A 21,439-nucleotide genomic window follows, 5' to 3' on the forward strand; every position below is an offset into this window, starting at 1 on the left:
AACTGAAGTCACTTTATATACTTGGAAATGTTACTGTATCAAAATCAGTCTTCACAGTTCATGTATATGTCAGTTTACTATGCTATTGCTTATAACATGAAGAGTTTCATGGGATAAAGCACAGTGCAGCAGTACACGCATTTTGTATGATGCCTTTGGAAGGAATGTATCTGTCCAGCCGGAACATACATGACAGATGTAAGAAGCTGAAACACCTTCAGTTGCAAATCAAGTAAGAAAAGTCAACTAGTCACACAGTCAGAGGGTCAAAACACTACACACCTTGATAAAAACATTAAAAATACAGAAGAAACAAGATTCGCTTTTGAAGGTTGTGTAGAAGAGCAAAGTAGGAGTGAAGAACCCTCCCTCCCATGCCAATTCAAGCACTATCAGTCACCCCCGCTCACTGCTCAGTGACACTGGCTTACCTGAAAGCACGACTGCAGAAAAGCCTTGGCAATCGGGCACGCTCCCTGTTCCGTACTGCTGGGTTTGGAGGCCAAAGGCTTTACATGAGGCAAGATATGGGTCAGAGCTGGACTCTGGCATAGGTAGGAGTAGGAAAGGTAACTAATCGCTATTTTTAATTCCCTTTCCTACGAACATTGGTGTCACAGAGAAAAATCAGTGCATCTTTTTGCACAATTCCTATGAGAAATATTGATGTCTAAAATTCACCAAAAGATCTGGTTCAAATATTTGCTGGACTTGTGGAAGTTTCTAGATACCACCTCTACCAAAATGTAAAAAAACTCCTAATTTCTGCTGTGCAGACTCACCACAACCTGACATTAAAGTGTAAAGAGGACTTTCCAATCAAATAGTAAAGCCTGTGCACAGCAGAGTACTTCACTATTCCCGTGCAGTAGCAAGCTAACTGTAACTGTAACACATTGTCCTAAGGAGCTCTATAGTCTAACCTGGGGACTTCAAATTGGGCACGCACTTACCACATCTCAGTATCTTCAAAATACTTTTGAGATATCAAAATGGCTAAATAAAGACAAGAAGATGACAAAGACATCTACTGTTAACTTCTTAAACCCATCCGTTGCCAACTGCAGGGAGCCACAGCATAAGCTCTAGTTAAGCAGAGTTCACCAAAATACAATCCTCAAAGGAAAATAAAGTCTAAGACACAAATACCTGAAAGTACTAAAGGCTTTTCCCACATACAACTACCAAAATGAAGAGCTTTGTGATCAACAGCCATTCATGACACTATCTAAACTTAGTGAGGCTTTAATTATAATACACAGGTTTAAGTTTCCAGTAACCTATTTTTCCTGCTCACAACATGTGCTAACCAAAAAAACAAAGACTAACATGCAGCAGAGGGAATCAGTGACACAGTACTCCACCAAGTTGCAAGCAAAGGCAAGGGGCACATTAAACGCTGAACAGGTGACATTTCTAGGGAATGGAAATGAATACATTAGCAATCTCTCCCACAGAAATTAAATCTGTTAGGCAATTAACTGCCTACAGCATTGCATCCCACTAAAGTGAACACAGCTGAGGCTGTTCCCTTTTAGATTGTTAACACCTGGACAATGCAATTAGGCCCCGAGGTAATTCATCACCACTCAGCAACTGTACCTCCAGAAGTGTTTCTCCAGACTCACATTTTTATGCCCTTTGTACAGCTTCACTGCAGGTCCCTCACCGGTCAACCACTGATATTCAGTGTCCTCTACTTTATATTGAACTAATTAATTCAAGACAATTAAGTCAGGCTTTCAGTATTAAAGTGGCCTCAGGGAAAATTAAAACAGCAGTGACAGGGAAGGAGTACAAACAAAGAAAAACAAAATGTCACAGTAACTTGTCCTTCATGAAAGAGATCCTTGCTTTACTGTCTGGGACTTTTCTTTCTCTTTCAACTTTCCTTTAAGTCTTATTTCCACAAGATTAATTCCATGTTCTGGTTTTCTTATCATCAGTTCCCTGGGAAACATCCTCACATGCTACAGCGTCTCACCAGAATAATATCGCAATGATTAAGAACACCTTCAAGACTAGAAATGTTTTCCAAGCACAATTCTACAGCTGTGATTGTGGAAAATAGTCTGAATTGTGTCTAGTTTTAATGATCAGGAAAAGTTTTCACCTGCAGTTATCGCACACCACTTTCCAGAAAATGGGAAATGGGAGCTTGATTTCTGCCTCAGTCCCTGTATGAGTGAATTAACAGCTGAGCTATCAGGAAAAAAAAAAAAAAAGAACATTTACTTTATCCATTTCATTGCTTTATTTGAGGGATCAAAAAAAATTTGCTTTATTTCTGAAGAATGTCAATGTTTCATTCAGCCTGCAATACCTTGTTAGTTTCATATTTAATCTGAAATAGAAAAAAGCAATAAAATAAATTTCAGGTTCATTCTAATTGAAAGCCTGTAATAATTTTTCTCAGCTCAGAGAAGGCAGGACAAAATCTGAAGCACCAAACCAGAATAAGCGTGATGAAGGAGTTAACAGAAGCCACAGCTCTGGGGATGTGAAGTAGAGAAAATATCAGTAACAGCCTAACACTGCTATTACTTACTCTGTGCTGCTGGTCTAAGTGTCAGAACCAGATTGATGATCCAAAAATTCACCTAAAAACTTCTTAGCGATGGTGCTGGAGTTACCAAAAATTGATAAATTACCCCAAAAAACACCTATTGAAAGAACAAATTAAAGACTGCTCTACCAAATTAATACTTATATTTTAAGTTTAATTCATCACATAAAGATTACCCATATTATTGATGCTGCAGCTACAAGAGATTAATATGGTTACAAGCCTACTAGTTCTCTTAACATACAAAATCCTCCTGGAATTGTCACAAGCACACACAATGTTCCCAATATCTAAATCTGTGTACTACATTACAGTTTGCAAGGTCTACAATGATTGCACAGATAAGGAGGACATGTACTATTCCAGCAAGCTGAATAATCCTAAAGGGGTCATTTGCAAAAACAAAAAAGTGTTCTTGAAATTCACATTTTAAATAAGAGTATCCAAATAACTACAGCTCAACTTATGCTTCTGTATCTGTGTGAATCCCATTGTCACTGTCTTTTAAAGAAGACTAACACCAACACTTTATTTTTGCAAAAGAATATGACAAGAATCTCAAATGGAGAGATTACTGTATACTTGGTAAAAAGCATGCAGATATCTAAAGAGAAGAAATTGTTTTAGTTGTATATGGTATTAAATGGGGCTATCAGCTTCACAGCTAACTCTGGAAACGGACATTTTCACAGCAAGAAACAGAAATAAGCCAGCCTGCCTACCACTCTCCCAGCATGTCCCCTTCTATGGTTTCCAACAAAAATATTTACTACTTTAGAGGAAATCTCTTCTCTGATATCCATTAGTCTCCTCTTCCCCACCCACTCACTGCAGAATTTGTTTTTAGATCAGTTTGTTACATAATGGAAATTTGTATCGAACTGAAGCCTCATACACCTACACTCTCACATTACTGTGTTGTAAATGACCAGAACATACTGAGCACATCAAGTGCCTCTGACTTTCTCCAAAAAATGCTACTGCAGCTGGTGGCCTGTTCCTGTGTCACTGCTAGGAAAGCGGTCCTGTAGATCAGAATGGAGACAAGTATATTTAATGCTAATCATATGTATCTTCACATCATTACAAAACCATTTGCACAAATCATTAACTCCATAACATAAAGCTCTGGGTGAGCATCCTTCACACTGACAGTGTTCAATTACATACAAAAAGAAAACTCATACAGCCTTTTGCTCTAAAAGTTTAAATGAATTTCTGGCAGTTTGTACAGCTCTACTTCAATCCTATTGACCAGCTGAAACTTTCACAACAGCACTCATTCTCTAACTACAACTCTTTCTTTTCAATTATTTTAAGCACATTAATTGAAATACACTTGCAATACAACTCACACAAACCTAAACACTCTGCAGGACTCTTTCAGAGACAATTCACATTCCTCTTTGCTCTGGTCACCCTTCTCTTCTGACCACTAAGTCAGGATAATGACACAATGCCTTTTTTTCCTGGCTACTGCTGATGGCAGCATAATATTGCAGGCTCATCTCTGTCTCTGTTAGTCTGCCTCCTTCTGATACTTTACAACAGCTTTTATCTTCCATCAGTACTTGAATTACTTGGGTCATCTTCTTTTCTCCCATTTGGGAGTTATAAACAGTTATATATATATATATGAAGTTATAAACAGAAGTAGGCTGAATAATAGCTGCCAAAGATCTCATACTTGAGAACATCACAGACACATGAGGAGTAAGACTGAGATAGATGCTTGTTCTCCCCAGTCATAGTTTCTATTTCTTGCTTTTTAGGGATGCATCTTAATTCAATAAATATTTTTTCTGAAAGGGATTACAGATATTCTAAGTATTCAGATATCCTGAATTTTCTAGAGCATTTTTAAAAGTAGGATGAGGAATATGACATGACTGTCTGCCTCTTGAGGTTCTTTGAAGGCTTCATTAACACCAAAGAAAAGCAGTTTTGGTACTGCACAGTGACAACATCCATGCTCACTGTGACAGGCCAGGAATCTTCCCTGTAAGTGACTTTGTCTGACATTTGGAAATTCTTTTATAAATATTGTTTTCTCATTGAGTAACTCTCATACACACTATTTCCAGCCATACCACTCCCACCAGAGAATGACTGGCCACTAACAGTTGCTTCATTGGGTGAGGCTGATCAAAGTCAGGAATGAGTTTTCTCCTGCTTGTCCACAAGGAGGAAGCGGAGAGAGCAGAGAACACCCAAGTAAGAAAAATTCACTACTAAGAGCAGATAAAAACACAAGCTTAAAAATACTTGCAAGAAGAGCCTACATAGGAAGCAATCTCAGTAATTTTCAGAGGAGTGAAAGAAAATGTCTTATTTAATTGGAGACATGTAAGATTCACATGAGAACGGCTTTGTTATGAAGGAAACCGGAAGGTGCAGAAGCCAAAAGGAGCTGGACTGAATCCCAGCAGTAGCTTTATAGTATCTCCAGAAGATGCTTAGAGACACCATGGAGGTTCAGATGCCAGGGGCTTAAAGAATGAATGGCCTAACGAAATAAATCTCTAATACATCAGCCAGTAAAAGGTCTCACCAGAGGAGGAACTCTACTAGCAACCCCAGTTAACCTGTATGTTATTAAAAAAAACCACCAAACAAAAAACTGCGAATTAATTCACATACAAGTCTATGAGCCAAGAGAAACATAAATAGCTAGTCCTCAGAGCAAGAAGATGAGATCTTAACGGCTGTAAATTGTTGAGCTAATGCTCAGAGGCTATGTTGTTCTGTGGATTTCTTCCCCAGCATCACATGGAATAGAGCTGAGTATCTGCTACAGGCTTCCTCAGCCCCAAGGTTAGACTTGAAGATACACAGACAGAACTATAATGCTCTTGGAGAAAAAAATATCAGCAGGAATCATATCTTTATGAGAAGCTTTAACTTCTCAGAGACTCACAAATCAGTGAAAACAATAATGCCATTGGACATGAATACTTCAGACCATGTAATTGTAACTTAAGTTTATATTAAATGGAGGAATAAACAACAGTTAGTCTGCATCTCAAAATTTTTAAGTGATAAATACATTAAAAATTAACACTTAAAGACAAATAAAAAAAGGGTTTGGATATGACAGAAGTCTGGGACTTCAGTCAATCATGATAAAAACATATAGGTATTTATGAACAGAAGAGAATAAGCAGAAATGGGTGTGCTCAGATGAGAAGATAGCACACTTAAAATTAGCCACTGTGCTAGACCTGAGTATGTTCCTCACTTCTGTCATCAGCAATAATTGTGGCCGTCGTAACTAGACTAAGAACACAGGAATGGAAGTTATGCACCTTAAAGTTAAAATTCAAACAGCATTCAGAGTGGCAGGACCCAACCTAGAACTGTTGAAGAACTGACAAATAAACTACAAGCTTGCAGCCATAACCATTCCAGATCTTAACAAAACCATCTCTCTTGAAAATACCAAATGGAGGGACTACATTTAGAAAAGGAGAACAACTGAATGCAGTCACTATAATGCTATCAGCCTGACCTAAACAGATAAAAATTTTTGAACAAGTTTCACAGGATAAAGACAGAAAAGATGATAAAATAAAACATTTTTCCAAGTACCTCAGTATCCTTTCCATAACAGATTTTTCTAGGCACACAAGTAAGTTGATCTGGATTTAGTAAAGCAACCAATGTAAATTACATTTCTTTACATTTAGTACAGACAACACAGCCATTAGTCAAAGAATCATATGGTAAAAAACTAGTTAAAGAAATGGAAACAAGATGTTTTGAAAAACAGAGATAACAAATGGGTTGGTTGTATTGATAACGAGCTTGTTAAGTCTATTCATTAACCGGAAAAAAAAGCAGAACATAAGCACTTCCAATAACATTCGCCAGTTCTTGAAATTAGAAAAGCACTTTCAATGTACAAGATCACAAGTATCTTTACACAGAAGAACCAGAATACTGAAATGATAAATATGGTATGACAAAATATGAAATTACATACCAATAAACTAGTATTTTTTTGCTATTAGCTGAAAATTTATTTATTGGATACTGAAGAGGAAAAAAAAAATACATGGATGACAGAGTCAACGTGATCCGGCCTAAAAAAAGACAAGTGCGAACTGATTTAGGTGAGATATTACCAGTTAAGTATTAATATTACTGTGCAAATAACTTATCAGTTCCCATTTTGAAAATACTGAGTAAAGATGATGGGACAGAGAGGTGTGGTGACCTGGCTAAAGCCAGACACCTGATGAGAACACGTGCCTGCCCATGCGTTTCAGATGGCACAGCAGTTCTGCTCAGCTTCCCAGAAACATGGGGTGGGCAAGGGGAGCTAGAGCCACTGGGAGCCCTTGAGGATGGTTGGTGCTGAGATTTGCACCTGTAATCCCCAGCAACATTTCCAACTTTCATCCACTCTTTGTAGGAAAAATAACCACGACTCAGTGCATAGGCCCAAAACATTCTTTCCATTATGAGCAATTTGTAAGATTAATGCCATAGCATAAAATCAAAGTCTCAAAAAGTTCTTTAAGTGCCCTCCAAGAAGATACAATAGACATCAAACATCTCCCAGGAAACATATGTTTTTTTCAACATGGCATTTCAACAACAGTGTTAGAAACTGTGGGATAACTAGTGTCCCATAACCACAGGGTTCTGGAAATGTAACACAAGTTCTGTTCTAACTCCCAAATACGGGCTTGGGTCCTCTCTTCAGACAAACTTCTTCTGAAAATTAAAAGCAGTCAGCCTTTCAAAAAGTTTCAATTGTTAGCTCTTCCCCCCACCTCAGATACAGGCACAAATTAAGATTAAAATAAATTTAAAAGTAATTATTTATTAGTTCCATGAAAATTTAAACCTTACTTCTTTAATTGGAGATTACAAATCTAAGAGACTTGGTGTTTGGTTTTTTCAGTGGAAAGAGAACACAAAAAGAACTTGGTATCAGAGCAAAACCATTACAAGGCTGCAGCACTGCCAAAATTATTGCTAAAGACATCAACTTCAAAGGCAGCTAAAAAAAAAAGAAAAGAAACAACAAATTCTAGCATATGGAAGTTTACTTTAATAGTAACAAAAGGAGCAAACAAACAAGAGAGGCCAAATATAAGGGGGTGTACCTTTCTTCCCTCTTTTTAAAACTGGAATGAAACTCTGTCTCTTGAATCTTTTAAAAATTACACAATCGTAAATCTAAAGGAAAAAGCATTGTCTAAATTGTGACTGTTTTCAAATTAAACTCTGGGGGAAATAATTATTCTACTATTACTAGTGATGGCAGCACATATTGTTTTCAAATATGTTACATTAAGAATAAGTTTTGTTGTCTGGGAAAGCACATCCCATTTGTATTGGAGTTCATTCCACTCCCTTGCTCCTACAGCATTATGCATACAGTGCCCCCCTCCCCCTCAGAAACCACAGACACACTAAATTATTTGGGATTTTCAAAATCCCGAGAACCTGAACACACACACACACCCCAAAGAACAAGTTGTGGCTGATTTCATTGCAGCTTATGTTTCTAAGCTCCCTGCAATGCTTGTGCAACAGCAGCTTTTCTGAAAAGACCCTCCCAGTGCCCCACAAGTTGTGCAGCCATCAACTGGCACAATGTTGTTGTATACTATTACCATATGGCAGCATTTTACATTTACTTTGCACAGGCTTACAGGTCTACACAACGCAGAGTGGACAGGAATTACCAGGTTTGGTCATTTTTAAAATCCGGCGTTACTGAATTTTGTGCTCTGAGGTTAAACAGCCAGTCTTCAATTTGAGCAATTTCATCCCCAGCCTTTTGCACCATGAACCAGAGACTAGATCCTGATGGGGCTCCACACCCTGACCAACCCTTGCTGTACTAATGGTCCTAAAAAGCCACCCCAGAACCACACTGGAGTAACTACAAGTGTAAATACAACATGCCCCAGGAACACTGAAGTGCTTTCAGTGATCTCATTTCTCGAAACACTGTAAAATCAAATTCTTCGTGATGCCTTCATGAGCAAGAGTAACAGCACAGCACACAAAACACTCAAAACTGGAACCAACCTGCTGAGAACTGAGCAAGCACCGAGTTGGTACATTCAGGTTACTGTGCCTTCCCCCAAATGTAAACTGCGAATTTTAGGATTTACATTCTGTGTTAAATTCTTGAGATTAACATATTTTCTAACAGTACACCAAAAACCCTATCTATGCATCCTGCACTTATAGTACAACATACAGCGTAAGCATTACAAAGGGATAATCCTTGTCTCAAAGAGCTTAATCTCCTCCATTTGGGAGCTTCTAAGACAATCAAAAATCTTTTCCAAAAAGAATGACAGACACACTTTATTGAGTTCATGCCCATGTAAGTGCACATCAATCCTACAGAAATGTCATTAAGCATCATAGCGATAAAAGTACCAAACTGAAATGTATCCATAAAATCAGCTAGTTAATAAAATTGTGGGATTTCTTACAGAATCAAACTGCATAAATGCCCAAGGCAACAGCCTATCAAAAGATCAATAATGTATCCCTAAGTAAAAATAATTAGGTGCCTATACCTATGGAGAATACTTAATATGTAAACCCATTTGTGTACAGAAGCACAGATAAAGATACCAATGTATCTGTAACTGATAACATGTTGTCTATAAGAAAACAGCTTTTTAAAAATGATAGGTCTGTTATCAATGGAGTCACACAACAGAAGGACACTTGGGAGAGAAGGCTTTGGTAAATCCTAACGCTGGTCTGTCTGGACTGAATTCAAAGCACCTACAAAACATAGCAGGAAAAACTGAGTGTGTAGGATAAAACTGTATTTACTGGGGTTTTTACACATTTGAAAACTAAAGGTCACGTAGAAGGTAATGTCTCAGAGGCCAAGTGCAGTTGTCTCCAGCAGTTTCTCTGACTGGCAAGATACATCCAGTTCCTTGGAGACTGCCTTAAAACATATGTGTTTGTTTATAACTGTTAAAAAACCAGGGCATACACAAGTTGTTTGTCTCGCATGTGTTTAGTCAGACATCAGTTAAAAAACTGCCCTTCCTGTTACCCCTTCCCCAGTACCAGATGTAGGCACCAGCCAGTGGAAGTGGAGCAGACATAAGCATGAGGACTTAATTGTCTGCATGAGGGAAGTCGCTGGGGACAGGGAGGGAGAAGGAGAGAAAAACATTTACACAAGGTCAGTGCAGGGGACCGAGAGAACTGTCAGGGCTGAGAGTTAGTAGATTTGCTTCTACTACAGCCAACAGTGTTGGTACTGCAACAGTTTCATGCTTAAAGCAGTGAGCACAAGTAAATAGGCATGGCAGCATCCCAATTTTTATTTTAAGTCATATTCAGCAGGAAATGGAGCTAGTAAGGTCTGGCATAAATGTAACACTTGTTTCTGTTTAGTGCAAAGGGAAGAGACAGAATCTAGAGCTGCATCTCTAATGCCATACTTACAGAACAAAACCTCACTTCTAAACAAAGCACCATTTCAAAGTCCAGAGATTTGCTCCGTCTGGAGTGACCCACATTGTCAATGGGAAGCTTGTGGAAGTGAGGAAATAGGCACAGAAAAGGGCTGTAACAGAAGCACTGTCCCTGAACACACGTTCTGCTAACGCTCACTGTCAGATGCTACAATGAAGAGTGAGGCTTTGGGCTGTCAAGTTTATCCACATTAAGGGAAGCCTAGTGAAAACCTTCTTTGCACTACTGAATTTAAATGGGACTGAGTGAGGAACAAGAATTTACTCCATACACAGCACAATTCCATCAGTAATCCACCTACTTTGGTATGTAGTTCCTGCATCTACCGTGAAAATCCTAACCAAGTCATTATCAAGAGGAATCGGTAGAGATTTTACATCCAAACACAGCCAGCCAGCACATGGGGTCCTTATAAACATCCCTTCTGCATCAGCAGTTATTTACTATCTTATATATTATATAGTAAAATAACACTAACAGTTACTCATTTGGTCATGTATGTGTTAGATAGGATACAACTGTTGAATCTGCTGCACATTTTTGTACATAAAATTTTGTATATAAAATTATACATACAAATTTATATAGGAGAGCAGTTCAGTACAAAAGGTGAGAAGTATTTGCACATTTCTGTTGCAATGCTAAATACACCACCACTGGACATGTCTTCCAGACGTGACATAAATCCCTTGCAATTCAACATTGACCAGTGATTTCACCCAAGTGCCAATGAAATTAAAAAGCTCCTGATTTTGTGCAGCTTCTTACAGAGTCTCAAAGAGCTTAGAACTGATTGAATGAACTGTGATTTATAAGTAGTATTTTAAAAATCTATTACTCCTCCTAAAATAAATGCCTTTTTACATAGACTAGTAAACTTTCTTCACAGACTGAGAGCAAGGATAGTATTTTCTATAAATTATATGAAATGTGCACTTTCTTCTACTGTATCTAACAAACAAGGCTTTATATTTTCACTAGTATCACATTTCTACATTTGCCATTCAGAAGAATAGCTACTGGCCAAATGCTTTTTTTTTTTCTCCTCGAGCTAACAAGAGTAAGTACTGGACAAGGGAGAGGTGATACAACAGACATGTGAAATCACAAGTAGTCAGGACCAACCATCCCCCCTGCCTCCAGGTTCAAAGGAAAGGGGAGATTCCTCACAGAGCAAGCAGATGATGAGCACACCCTTTGCCGCAGTACGCTGTGGGTATGTTTCACAGAACAAAATCCATTCAGGGTTACAAATACATAGTAACTCTATCTTGCTTGGGATGTCTCTAAGCTGAAAACAGTTGAACACCGAGAATCCATGAGGGAAAGATTCACGTTTGCCCTGTTCTTACACTCATGCAGGGCATATGCTTTTAGCGCCTATGAGAAAATGGATATAGGGCTAGATGGGATATTGGTCCAACACAACACAGACAGGCTCTTAGGTGGAACACCTGTGCCAAGTGAGTGTGTGATACTTTCCCAAAGTGTTTGTTAGCTCACATCTGCACCTCTGTACTGTTGACACCTGCAGCAGGATTTGGATAATCAGTGGGACAGACACCCCCGTTCCTTGCTACAGCAGTGTTCATATTACTTACCATTTTACACCGAATGTAGAGTAGGGATTGCTCAGACTATCATTCTCTCTATCATTATCAAACTATCATTAACTGTGTAAGTTTCTTCAAGCTATCTACATGCATGTTGAAGCCCATAAAGCTTCTGACTAGGTTCTAAATTAAACTCATGCATTTTAAAAGAGAAATGCAGACCCTGTAAATCATTGACCTTTTTTTCAGCATGCAATTAGAAGTCTGTTTTCAAGAACGAATTGCACAGTGAAGTAAAATAAAAAGGCTCATTCTGCCATGGGTCAATCTGTTTGCATAGTGAGCTGGAACTTAAAGATTCCCAACTCATCTATTTCCCAGTACTTTAAAGCCTTCCAGGAAAGGCTGAGCCTTCTGCTGACCCAGCAATTTATGAAAATCTATACAGATGATAAACTGGCATTAATATTTGATAAATGAACAGACAGGCCATACCCAACCATTTACAGCTTTATTAATAATTTGCTCAAGTGTATTATAAGACAACTGCTGAAGTCAGCTCCTTGTATGAAGGTGAACACCAGCAAAACCACTACATTTCTGAATTGGAAGGCCTTCCATCTAAAATAGTTCACCATCATTACTCCAGAAGGTCAGTAGCTATAAATGAATGCTTGCTGGACACTTAACTGATTACTTCTTGTGCTACAGAACTCTCCAAAACTAGCAGCCAAAGGTATTCAAGGACTCCGTTTGCCACTGGTGATCAGAGTAGGTTTTTAGCTAATATTTTAATACAGAGATTTCTGCAATATAAAGCATGTTATTAAGACTACTATCGTCACTCCTCTTCCACTACCCCAAAGCTAGGGATACATCTAATTTCTCTACTACCACCTTTATCATGCATATCCCTTTTCTCATCATGGCTATAGGCCAAAGTGTGCAGACAATTTCAGACTTAGCCATGCATAAGCCTTCACGCTTTCCCTCTTCCCAGACCCAGCTTGCTGACGACAGTTATGACTCCCCCAAGAACTGGGTGAAGAAGGTCCTTTTCTGCATCAATTTGAGAAATGTTTTTGTTCTCAAAATGTCACATAATTTTTAATCCTCAAATAAAAGCCAAGTATTTCCATGTCAATGTTTGTGATGTTTCAATGTTTCGTATGTTCTCCAAGCGGTGTGTTCAGTTAACAAACAGCTGTAGATTCAGTACATGAGTAGGGGAATTACTTGCCTCCAGAGATCTGTTTTTTGCCGGTAGCGGACAATGAAAATTTAACACTTGCCACATTTAAAAGTCACTACAAACTAAGAGCAGCAGAAGTCCCAGGCTTCTATCTCCCATTTCTCACATCCTTGCATTTTCAGTATCACAGCTGGTTACATCTACAAAGCACCCATTCACTGTTGGATGCTGGCACTGAAAGGACTGCATCAAGGAACAGACTCATTCTTATGAACATTTTAGTTATTAAATGGAATGGTTTTCCTATTATTAAAAAGCTAGAAGGGCACCATAATCAGAATTCTTCAGCAAAAGAAAGTAGAAATCCTATTCATTTATAATTAAAGTTTTCTGGTTTGGTTTTTTTTTTTTCATTTTTCCCCTTCATGCAATCAGCTCAGCACTGCAATCAGAACACTACTGCACAGATTCAAAGAGACATTTATTAACCTCTGAGCCCAGACTATCCCACTTCTAAAGCCATATATTAGTAGATTACAAAAAGTTGTACATAGCCATAAAAAGTGATTAGCTACAAAGCTATCATAATCTACTGAGAATCTACTAAATGGCTTTTGGAGTGCAAAGGGATGTTTGTTGTGAATTTAGAAAGAAGTAACTACAAAATCATACACCTAACAGATACAGGATGACATGTTAACTGCTTTCAGACTCAGTAAAATAACAGTACCAATTGGATGAACAAATAAACAGTTTTGCATTTAGTTATAGGTTAGGTGTTGAATTTCTCTGCTGTAACTGTAGTTCAGTCTGCAGTTTGGTCTTCCTGTTGTCAACGGTACTAGTTTTAAAACACAGTAGCAATCTAAGCCAACAACCAAAATCTGTGTTTTCTGCAGCAGACTTCTTTAAATTGGATGCAGTGAAAATTACACCTGGAAAGCTCAGGAAGCCAACAAAGGAATGCATGCCCTGATCTCTTCTAGCTTCTTTTTGTCTTACCTCTAACTAGAATGAACTTGATTTTATAGCTCTTTATAACTTATGTGAACCTAGTTTGCTGGCTTCATTTCTGGTTTCAGTAATTGTAATATGGACTAAATGATCCAGGACCAAAACCATTAGAGAAAGGACTGTCCTTTTAGCTCCTTGCTTCAACATTCAGGGAAAGAAAAGGAAGAGAAATACAGTCTGCAGCCAATGCTGCCACCTGCTCAGCAGCTCACTGACAGGTTAAAGTCTCAAGTCTCCATCCCTCACAGCAGGGATGCACCTGCCATGCCTTTCTGTCCTCCTAGTTTTCTTTTTCCTTTTTCAGAAAGCAGAGAAAAATTAGGAAAACATACACGTTAAAATGTCTTTTCTAGAACTCTCCCATTCTCATCCAACCTCTGGGAAATGTGTATTTCAAGTAAGAACGAACAACTTTTCTCAAATATATGAAGCACTTAAAAAAAGTCCTCAAAATCCATGCATTCTGCTTGCATATATTATACCTTTAAATATCATTTTCTAAAACCCCACAGGTTTATTATTCCGTAATACTATAGGTTAGCTTTAACAGCTTTAAACAAAATCTTTCTTTGCTGTCATTGCATTTACAACCCACCCCCCCACAATCTCAGCATAAGAAAGTCTGTTACTTTTAAATAAATAGAACTGAGGAGCTCTAACCAGTGAGCTAAAACACCCTCCTTAATGGACCAGAAAACTACAAGTTCTCCTAACAGCGGAATGCATATGAGTGTTTATCATTTGACAGATAACATGCATTCTTCCTTTTCCTCTGTTCCGTCAGAGATGACTCTAAAGCCAACAAACATTTATTTTCTAATAAACCATAAAAGCAAATAAATTCAGTAAAAAACAACTGACATGACTGTCACTAATTCATGACAATTGATGTTCTGTTCAAGATGCAATTACAGGTACGTAACTCGTTATACTTTTCATAAGAATGCATGTGGCAGTATAAAGTGAATGACATTTATGCCACAGAGTACCTTACAATCTATCAACACACCCTGACAGTAGAAGCAAGTTTAACTTACAAGCCCCAAACATATACAGAATATACTATGCTGTATAACACAAAATTAATACCTTCATGAAGTTCAAAACACGAGTTCAGCTGAGAGCTGCCACAGTCACCAGGTCTCTTCCTAACTATAAGCTCTGCACTGCCCAGTAGGGGCGAAATACTCTTATGCAGGAGTCCCCAGAGGATACGAAACAGAATGGGGTGTTTCCACCTCATCAAAGGTGCAACAAAGAAAACTGATGTCAGCCTGACATGCCAAATTATTTCCCTTTAGATCAAGTTTTAGCCTGCTCCATGAAAGACACAAGAGAAGGGTGCATAATACACTGCTGCTTCAGCTAGAAGACTGAAAATCCTGACAAAACTAGCAACTCAGTACTATAATTTTGAGACACGTTGTAATAAAGAGGACTGTCACAACGAGTATCAAGAAGCACTGCAACCACCTAAAAAAGCCTGAAAATAAAATCTGTAATCACAGTTAAATCTATATTACCAAGGCAGGTCTATAGCAGAGCTTTATTCCTTAATTCATTCATAGGATTAAGAGAATGGCTCAGAAGAGAGACACTTTGTCACACTCCTCACTCTTAGGCCACAGAGGTGCAATCATCACAGACGTATGCATCAGCAGATGCTAAATCCACCGGAAACTGCCAAGCTGACACCAAAGAGTGCAGAAATAGGACATAATCATCACCATCACTCAATAGTCCACAGGCATTTGTAATCACATTGGTCTTTGAGAATGGGATGAAAGGTATAGTAAGTAAAACAGGAGAAAGCCCAAGGTGCTCTCACTCATTCCTCCATCTTACCGCCTTTCTAGGTCACACTAGGTCTCCAGGAAACAGATTTATATTCAAGTTCATGATTCAAGTTCATCACAATAATTGAACAAGAAATATCCATGAGGCCAGCAACCACTCAAAAATAATGCACCATACCTCTACATGAAGAAACAAGAATGCCGATACATCTACCAAAACCAAAGCATTATTAAACCTTCTGCTGACATCACACAAAGAGTGCTACTGCTACTTCCATGTTTGTTAATGCACTACAGTTTCTCCCCAACCGCATTCACCTTTTCCTCCCTGTGCCTGTATCTTTTTTAGTTTTCTTCTTTTTAATCATCCCACTAGTAAAGCTCAAATTGTAACACGGGTGTATCTATAACAACCAATAATAAACCACAAATTCAGTATCCAAAAATGGACAAAAATATGATAAACACTGTAGTGTCTTCAAAAATCTACTTACGTGTTTCACTGCATACTTTTGCTCTGCTTTCTAATGTTTGATAACCCACTGCTTTCCCTTTACCCCATTTAGACTTGCCCCTATTTGTCTGCTCAGATTTCTGATCTCCACCTGCGTTATCCTCCCCAATAGCACAATCATCATATTGGCACATTTCTTTCTTATATTAGCTGATGCAAGCACATTCCACTTATTTTTCAGGAGGCGGATTCAGCCTTACTAGTCAATCTGCACTGAAAGGGAAAGCCCTTTGTCAACACAGAAAAGCCCATACATATGCCTGGAATCAAGCAGTATTTCCAGAAGTGGCTGAAAACTTGGTCTTCTAAGTGCATAATCAATTCCTCCAACCACTGAATTCCTGAGGAGCAGGAGAAAGGACTAAAAGACAGACTTACATGCAAGTTGATACACTTCATAGATTTAGCCCACATCATGGGCTAGATTTGTGAAGAGTAAGTAGGGGGGAAATGAAGATAGCCTAAATAATAATCACAGCGGGAGTAAAAGAACTCCCAGGAAGAAAGAAATCTCTTACTACCAACATGCAGTCAAGAACACAAGGGAATAAATCACCTGGTATCTGGCAGTTGGGCAGAGCTACAACAAAGCACTAGGGCAGAAAGCCACAGACATGCTGCAGCACCACAAGCTACCAGGCTAAGAGGGCTTTACCATCAGTCAGATTCTACCATCCACACTGTTTCTCCAGAGGCCAGCCCCCAATACTGCCCCTCCTCCACCCAACCCCCTCTCCTACACTCCTCAGGGCTATTTAACTACTTAGCAGGAACGAGCTACAGCTGCACATGGTCCATGTCAATCAACCCACTGCCTTCGAGGCAAGGCCACAGCTGCATGTTATCAATGCTCATCAGCCCACTGCCTTCATTCCTCTACACAGACTTACAACCTATGAAGTGATGGTCTGTCACCAGCTGGTCCCCAAGCAGAGGTTACTAATGAACAAGACTTCAGCGATGCGCTATTGCAAGAGCCCCTCTGCTTGCAGAAGGGAAAGATGGGAAGCTTTAGAAGACTTCCAGCTACTATGATTGTGACCCAAACATAAAAAGGAGCGCCAACGATTATCACAAATACGTGATGAACACCCACAGTCCTCTTCTGCTGTCCCCCGGGTTGCAGAGCAGAGGAAGCTAAGTGACTTGAGTAGTCTCCTGCAGTGTCTTGGTTCATTTTCGGTTCTTGAGGAGCAGCAATAGCACGGCCTGTGGCTATCTCCTTTTCATGCTAGCTTTTAAGTTCAAGCGCCACATCAGAGACAGGACTCATACCACAGACCCTGAAAAATGGCTTGGCCAAAACCCAAACCGTTTTCTTCATTCTTACCACTAGCTGCAACTCCTAGAGCAACATAAACGAAGCTGCCTGGTTCATGATAGCTCTTCCTGCTCACAGTGGTTGAGTAGAAGGAAAATAGGGGGAAAGAGGATAATTTTAAAAGGTGGGTACATTTAAAGCTTAAAAGGTGGGTACATTTAAAGCTTAAGCCTATTATACAATGCACTATGAAACCTGAACATCACTATGATGACCCAGGATTAACCTGCAAGTAGGAACGCCACCTTCCTGCCCTGGCAGTTCATGGGATGCTCATCTGCACGTGTCTCTGACGCCTCATTCTCGGTCACTTTTGGCTTTAACATGCCAGGTTTGATCCATCAGGCACCAGGACCTAACTATTTCATTCTACACTCTGAACAGGATTACGGCAGCATGGTGATGCTTTCAAAATTCAGTACACCACGGGTGATACCCACAGTGCCTCACACCTTTGAACTGCTCGAAAATTTGCACTATTAGTACATCAAAGCCTACAAGAAAAAAAAAATAATAAAAGCACAATCAGAGGTAATTTTCTTTAAAACGCTTCAGGAACCCTTTAGGGTGCTTCTGATTAAATCAAAAGCAAAAAGCGCCTGTTCGTTACGCCCAGCCGCGGCAGGGGGCTGTGGCCGTGCACCCCGACGGCTCCTGTCCCGCCGCCGTTCAGCACCACGGACGCCGACGGCGCGTCCCCGGGCCCGCGCCCACCTGCGGCAGTGGGACCCCCCCCTCCTCCCCGGAGAAAAACAACTTTTTAAATTACGTTATTAACTTTCTCCCGGCCTTTTCCTGGGGCGCCAGTGCGTTTTTTTCCCCAGGGGCTGGAGGTCACAGAAAGGGCAGCGATGGAATTTTCTTGTCAGTTTGGGATATGAAATAAACAGCTCCATGAGCTCAACCCTCCCAAACTTTTTATAGCTTGATTTTCATTACAGCTGTACATTTCAAGTTCAGAGTGCAAATTAAAAAAAAAAACCACACAAACAAAAACAAAAAAGAAACCAAAAAACCAACCAACCAAACACCAAGAGAGGAAAATGCTTTTTGTTGAAATAAACTGGTCTTAGACCATTGATCATCATCAGTGATTCCTGATTTTAAAAAACAAATAAAGTAGGCCACGCAGAGATAAAGATAAAATTATTTTTCTTTAAAAGTACTGAGAAAACACATTGCAACTCTTCATACGTCTCCTCTTTAAGCACGTTTTCCTCCAGACTCACGTAAGTACCTGCACGACCTCTGAAACGCTTGTACCTTCACCTAAGGACCTACCGCTGTGACTGTCCTGTGGGTGGAAAAGACTTTGCCCGGTTCACAGTTCCAAAACGTCCTCCCAAGCCAAAAGCTGCAGGGCTGGCAGCCCCCGGCCCCACCAAGCCCCCACTCCACACACTCCCAAAGAGTAACGGGCTTCTCGATGGACAAGGAGAACATTTCTCGGGTTGGCACCGACGGGTTTCTGCGAAGGCAGCGTGCACTGCTTCTCATCGTGAGCTGGGAGCCCTGGACATACCGCGAGGCCCCGAAGGACCTCCTGCCCCCCGGGCACGGTGCGGCCCTCGGCTCCCCCTCAGCGGCTCCCCCCTGCCCTCGGGGGTCCCGCTCCCCATCCCCAGGGGGACACCCCGCAGGCAGTTCCTCCGGGCGTTCGGGAGAGCCGCACCCGGCACTCGCCGATGAGCTGACCCTCCGCGCCCGTTACCGCGCCTCACGTTCTCTGGGCCGAGGAACGCGTCTGCGAGGCCACCGGCGCTACCGGCGGCGCTCCGGCGCTCCACGCCGCACGGCCCTGAGGCCCGGTGCCGCTCCGCGCCGGCCGCCCTGCGCTCGCCGGGCTCTCGCCGGTGGGCGCGGGCGGGGGGAGGGCGGCGGGCCGCGGGGGGGGGGCTCACCTGCAGGAGGCAGCGGCCGGGCGCGGCGTGCTCGGGCAGGCGGCCGCGGTAGACCTGGCGCTCGAAGCGGGGCTCGTTGTCGTTGGCGTCCTCGACGCGGACGCTGAGGCGGCAGGCGGCGGCGCGCGGCGGGCGCCCGCCGTCGCGCGCCACCACGCGCAGCTCCAGCGCCGCCTGCCGCTCCCGGTCCAGGCGGGCGCGCGTGCTGACGGCGCCGCTGCGCGCGTCGATGCGCAGCAGGGCCAGGGCGGCCGGGTCGCCCTCCAGCGCGTACCGCACCTCGGCGTTGGGCGAGCCCGGCTCGTCGGCGTCGGAGGCACTGAGGCGGAGCACGGCGGTGCCGGGGGAGGCGGCCTCGGAGACGGCGGCGCGGTAGTGGGGCTGCGCGAAGGCGGGCGCCTCGTCGTTGATGTCGGCGACGCGCAGCAGCAGCGGCTCCTCGGCGGAGAGCGGCGGCGCGCCGCCGTCCGTGGCCACCAGCCGCAGCTCGTAGAGGTCGCGGCTCTCACGGTCCAGCGGCCCCGCCACGCAGAGGAAGAAGACGCCGGCGCCGGCCGGCCGGAGCGCGAAGGCGCCGTCGCCGCCCAGCAGGGCCAGCGCGATGCCGCCGCCGCCCTCCGCCCCGCCGCCCTCCGCCCCGCCGCCCTCGTCGGCGTCCGAGACGGAGACTCGGGCCACGTAGTCGCCGGGCCGCGCCCCCTCGGAGACCCGCGGGCCGCCGCTCTCGGTGAGGTAGAGCAGGCGGATGGCGGGGCGGTTGTCGTTCACGTCCAGCACGTCCACGGAGACGAGCGCGCTGGAGACCTCGGGCTGGGCGCCGCCGTCCCGCGCCTCCACGACCAGGCGGTGCAGGGCCCGCGCCTCGCGGTCCAGCGGGCGGCGGAGGCGCAGCACGCCGCTGCGCTCCTCCACCGCGAAGTAGCCGTCGGGGTCGCTCTGCCGGCGGTTGATGGCGTAGCGCACCTCGCCGTTGGCGCCCAGGTCGGGGTCGGTGGCCCGCAGGCGGCAGACGGCCGTGCCCGGCGGCGCGTCCTCCCGCAGCCGCGCCCGGTACTCGCCGCGGCTGAAGGCGGGCGCGTTGTCGTTCTCGTCCAGCACCCGCACCCACACCCGCAGGCGGCCGCTGCGCCGCGGGCTGCCGCCGTCCCACGCCTCCACCACCAGCCGGTGCACCTCCGCCCGCTCGCGGTCCAGCCGCCGCAGCAGCACCAGCTCCAGCGGCTCCGGCCGCCCGTAGCGCAGCTGGAAGAGCGGCGGCTCCCCCGCCGCGCCGCCCTCCTCCAGCAGCGCGTAGCCCTGCGTGCCGAAGCGGCCGGCGTCGGGGTCGCGGGCGGCCGGCAGGCGGAAGGCGGTGCCGGGCGGGCTGAGCTCGGAGACGTTGAGCTGCAGCCGGTCCCGCGGGAAGCGCGGCGGGTGGTCGTTCACGTCGGTGACCGCGATCTCCACCTGCACCACCTCGCCGCGCAGCGTGGCCGCCGCGAAGCTGTAGCGCGCCCGCCGCTCCCGGTCCAGCCGCCGCGCCGTGCGGATGATGCCCGTCTCCGGCTGGACGTGGAAGTCCGCCAGCACCGCCGACTCGCCGCTGCCCTCCGACAGCAGAAAGCCCCCCGGCGGCCCCGCGCCCTCCGGCAGCCCGGCGCGGATGTCCCCCACCAGCGTCTCGGCCGGCAGCCCCTCGTCCACCGCCAGGCTGAGGTTATACACCGGCGCCGCTCCGCCGCCGCCCGCCGCGCAGAGCCACAGCGGCACCAGCAGCGCCAGCGCCCGCCCCGTCGGGGGACCGCCGCCTCGCCCGCCCCTGCACCTGCCGCCCCGCAGCCGCCCCGCCATGCCCCGCCGCTAAGCCGGCATCGCGGGCAGTCCGCACCGCGCCGCTCCCCGGCAGGTGGCTTCGCCCCGCCGCCTCGGGAGGCAATCCCAGCCGCCGCCGCCGGTGCTGGGAAGGACAAGCCTGTGCGAGGGGGCGGGGAGGGCGGCTCCCCTCCGCCACCGCCCCGCGCAGCCCCCGCCCCGCCGCCCCCCCGCCGCCCCCGCCGCGCTGCCGGGGCTGGCGTCCCACGCGGGCGCAGCGTTCACGGGCACGTCGCTGCTCTGGGGCCGCCCTGA

General features: G+C 44.2%; 1 protein-coding gene across 1 annotated transcript; it reads right to left on the bottom strand.

Moving 5' to 3' along the window:
• Positions 1-17,840: 17,840 nt before the first annotated feature.
• LOC121097828 (protocadherin-23-like) lies at positions 17,841-21,163 on the bottom strand. Its single transcript, XM_040615582.1, has 2 exons — positions 18,955-21,163; positions 17,841-17,926 (listed from the first exon to the last, which is right to left on the bottom strand). Exons 1-2 carry the CDS (start codon positions 21,161-21,163, stop codon positions 17,841-17,843), a joined length of 2,295 nt encoding a protein of 764 aa, XP_040471516.1.
• Between the last annotated feature and the right edge of the window lie 276 nt (positions 21,164-21,439).

This window comes from Falco naumanni, chromosome 1 (assembly GCF_017639655.2).
Source record: "Falco naumanni isolate bFalNau1 chromosome 1, bFalNau1.pat, whole genome shotgun sequence".
Classification (NCBI taxonomy): Eukaryota; Metazoa; Chordata; class Aves; order Falconiformes; family Falconidae; genus Falco; species Falco naumanni.

Coding starts and splice junctions, on each gene's coding strand:
- LOC121097828 (XM_040615582.1), bottom strand. CDS start 21,163: ATGGCGGGGCGGCTGCGGGGCGGCAGGTGCAGGGGCGGGCGAGGCGGC. Junction 17,927..18,954: donor AGGTCCTTCGGGGCCTCGCG/GTATGTCCAGGG, acceptor TTTTTCTTGTAG/GCTTTGATGTACTAATAGTG.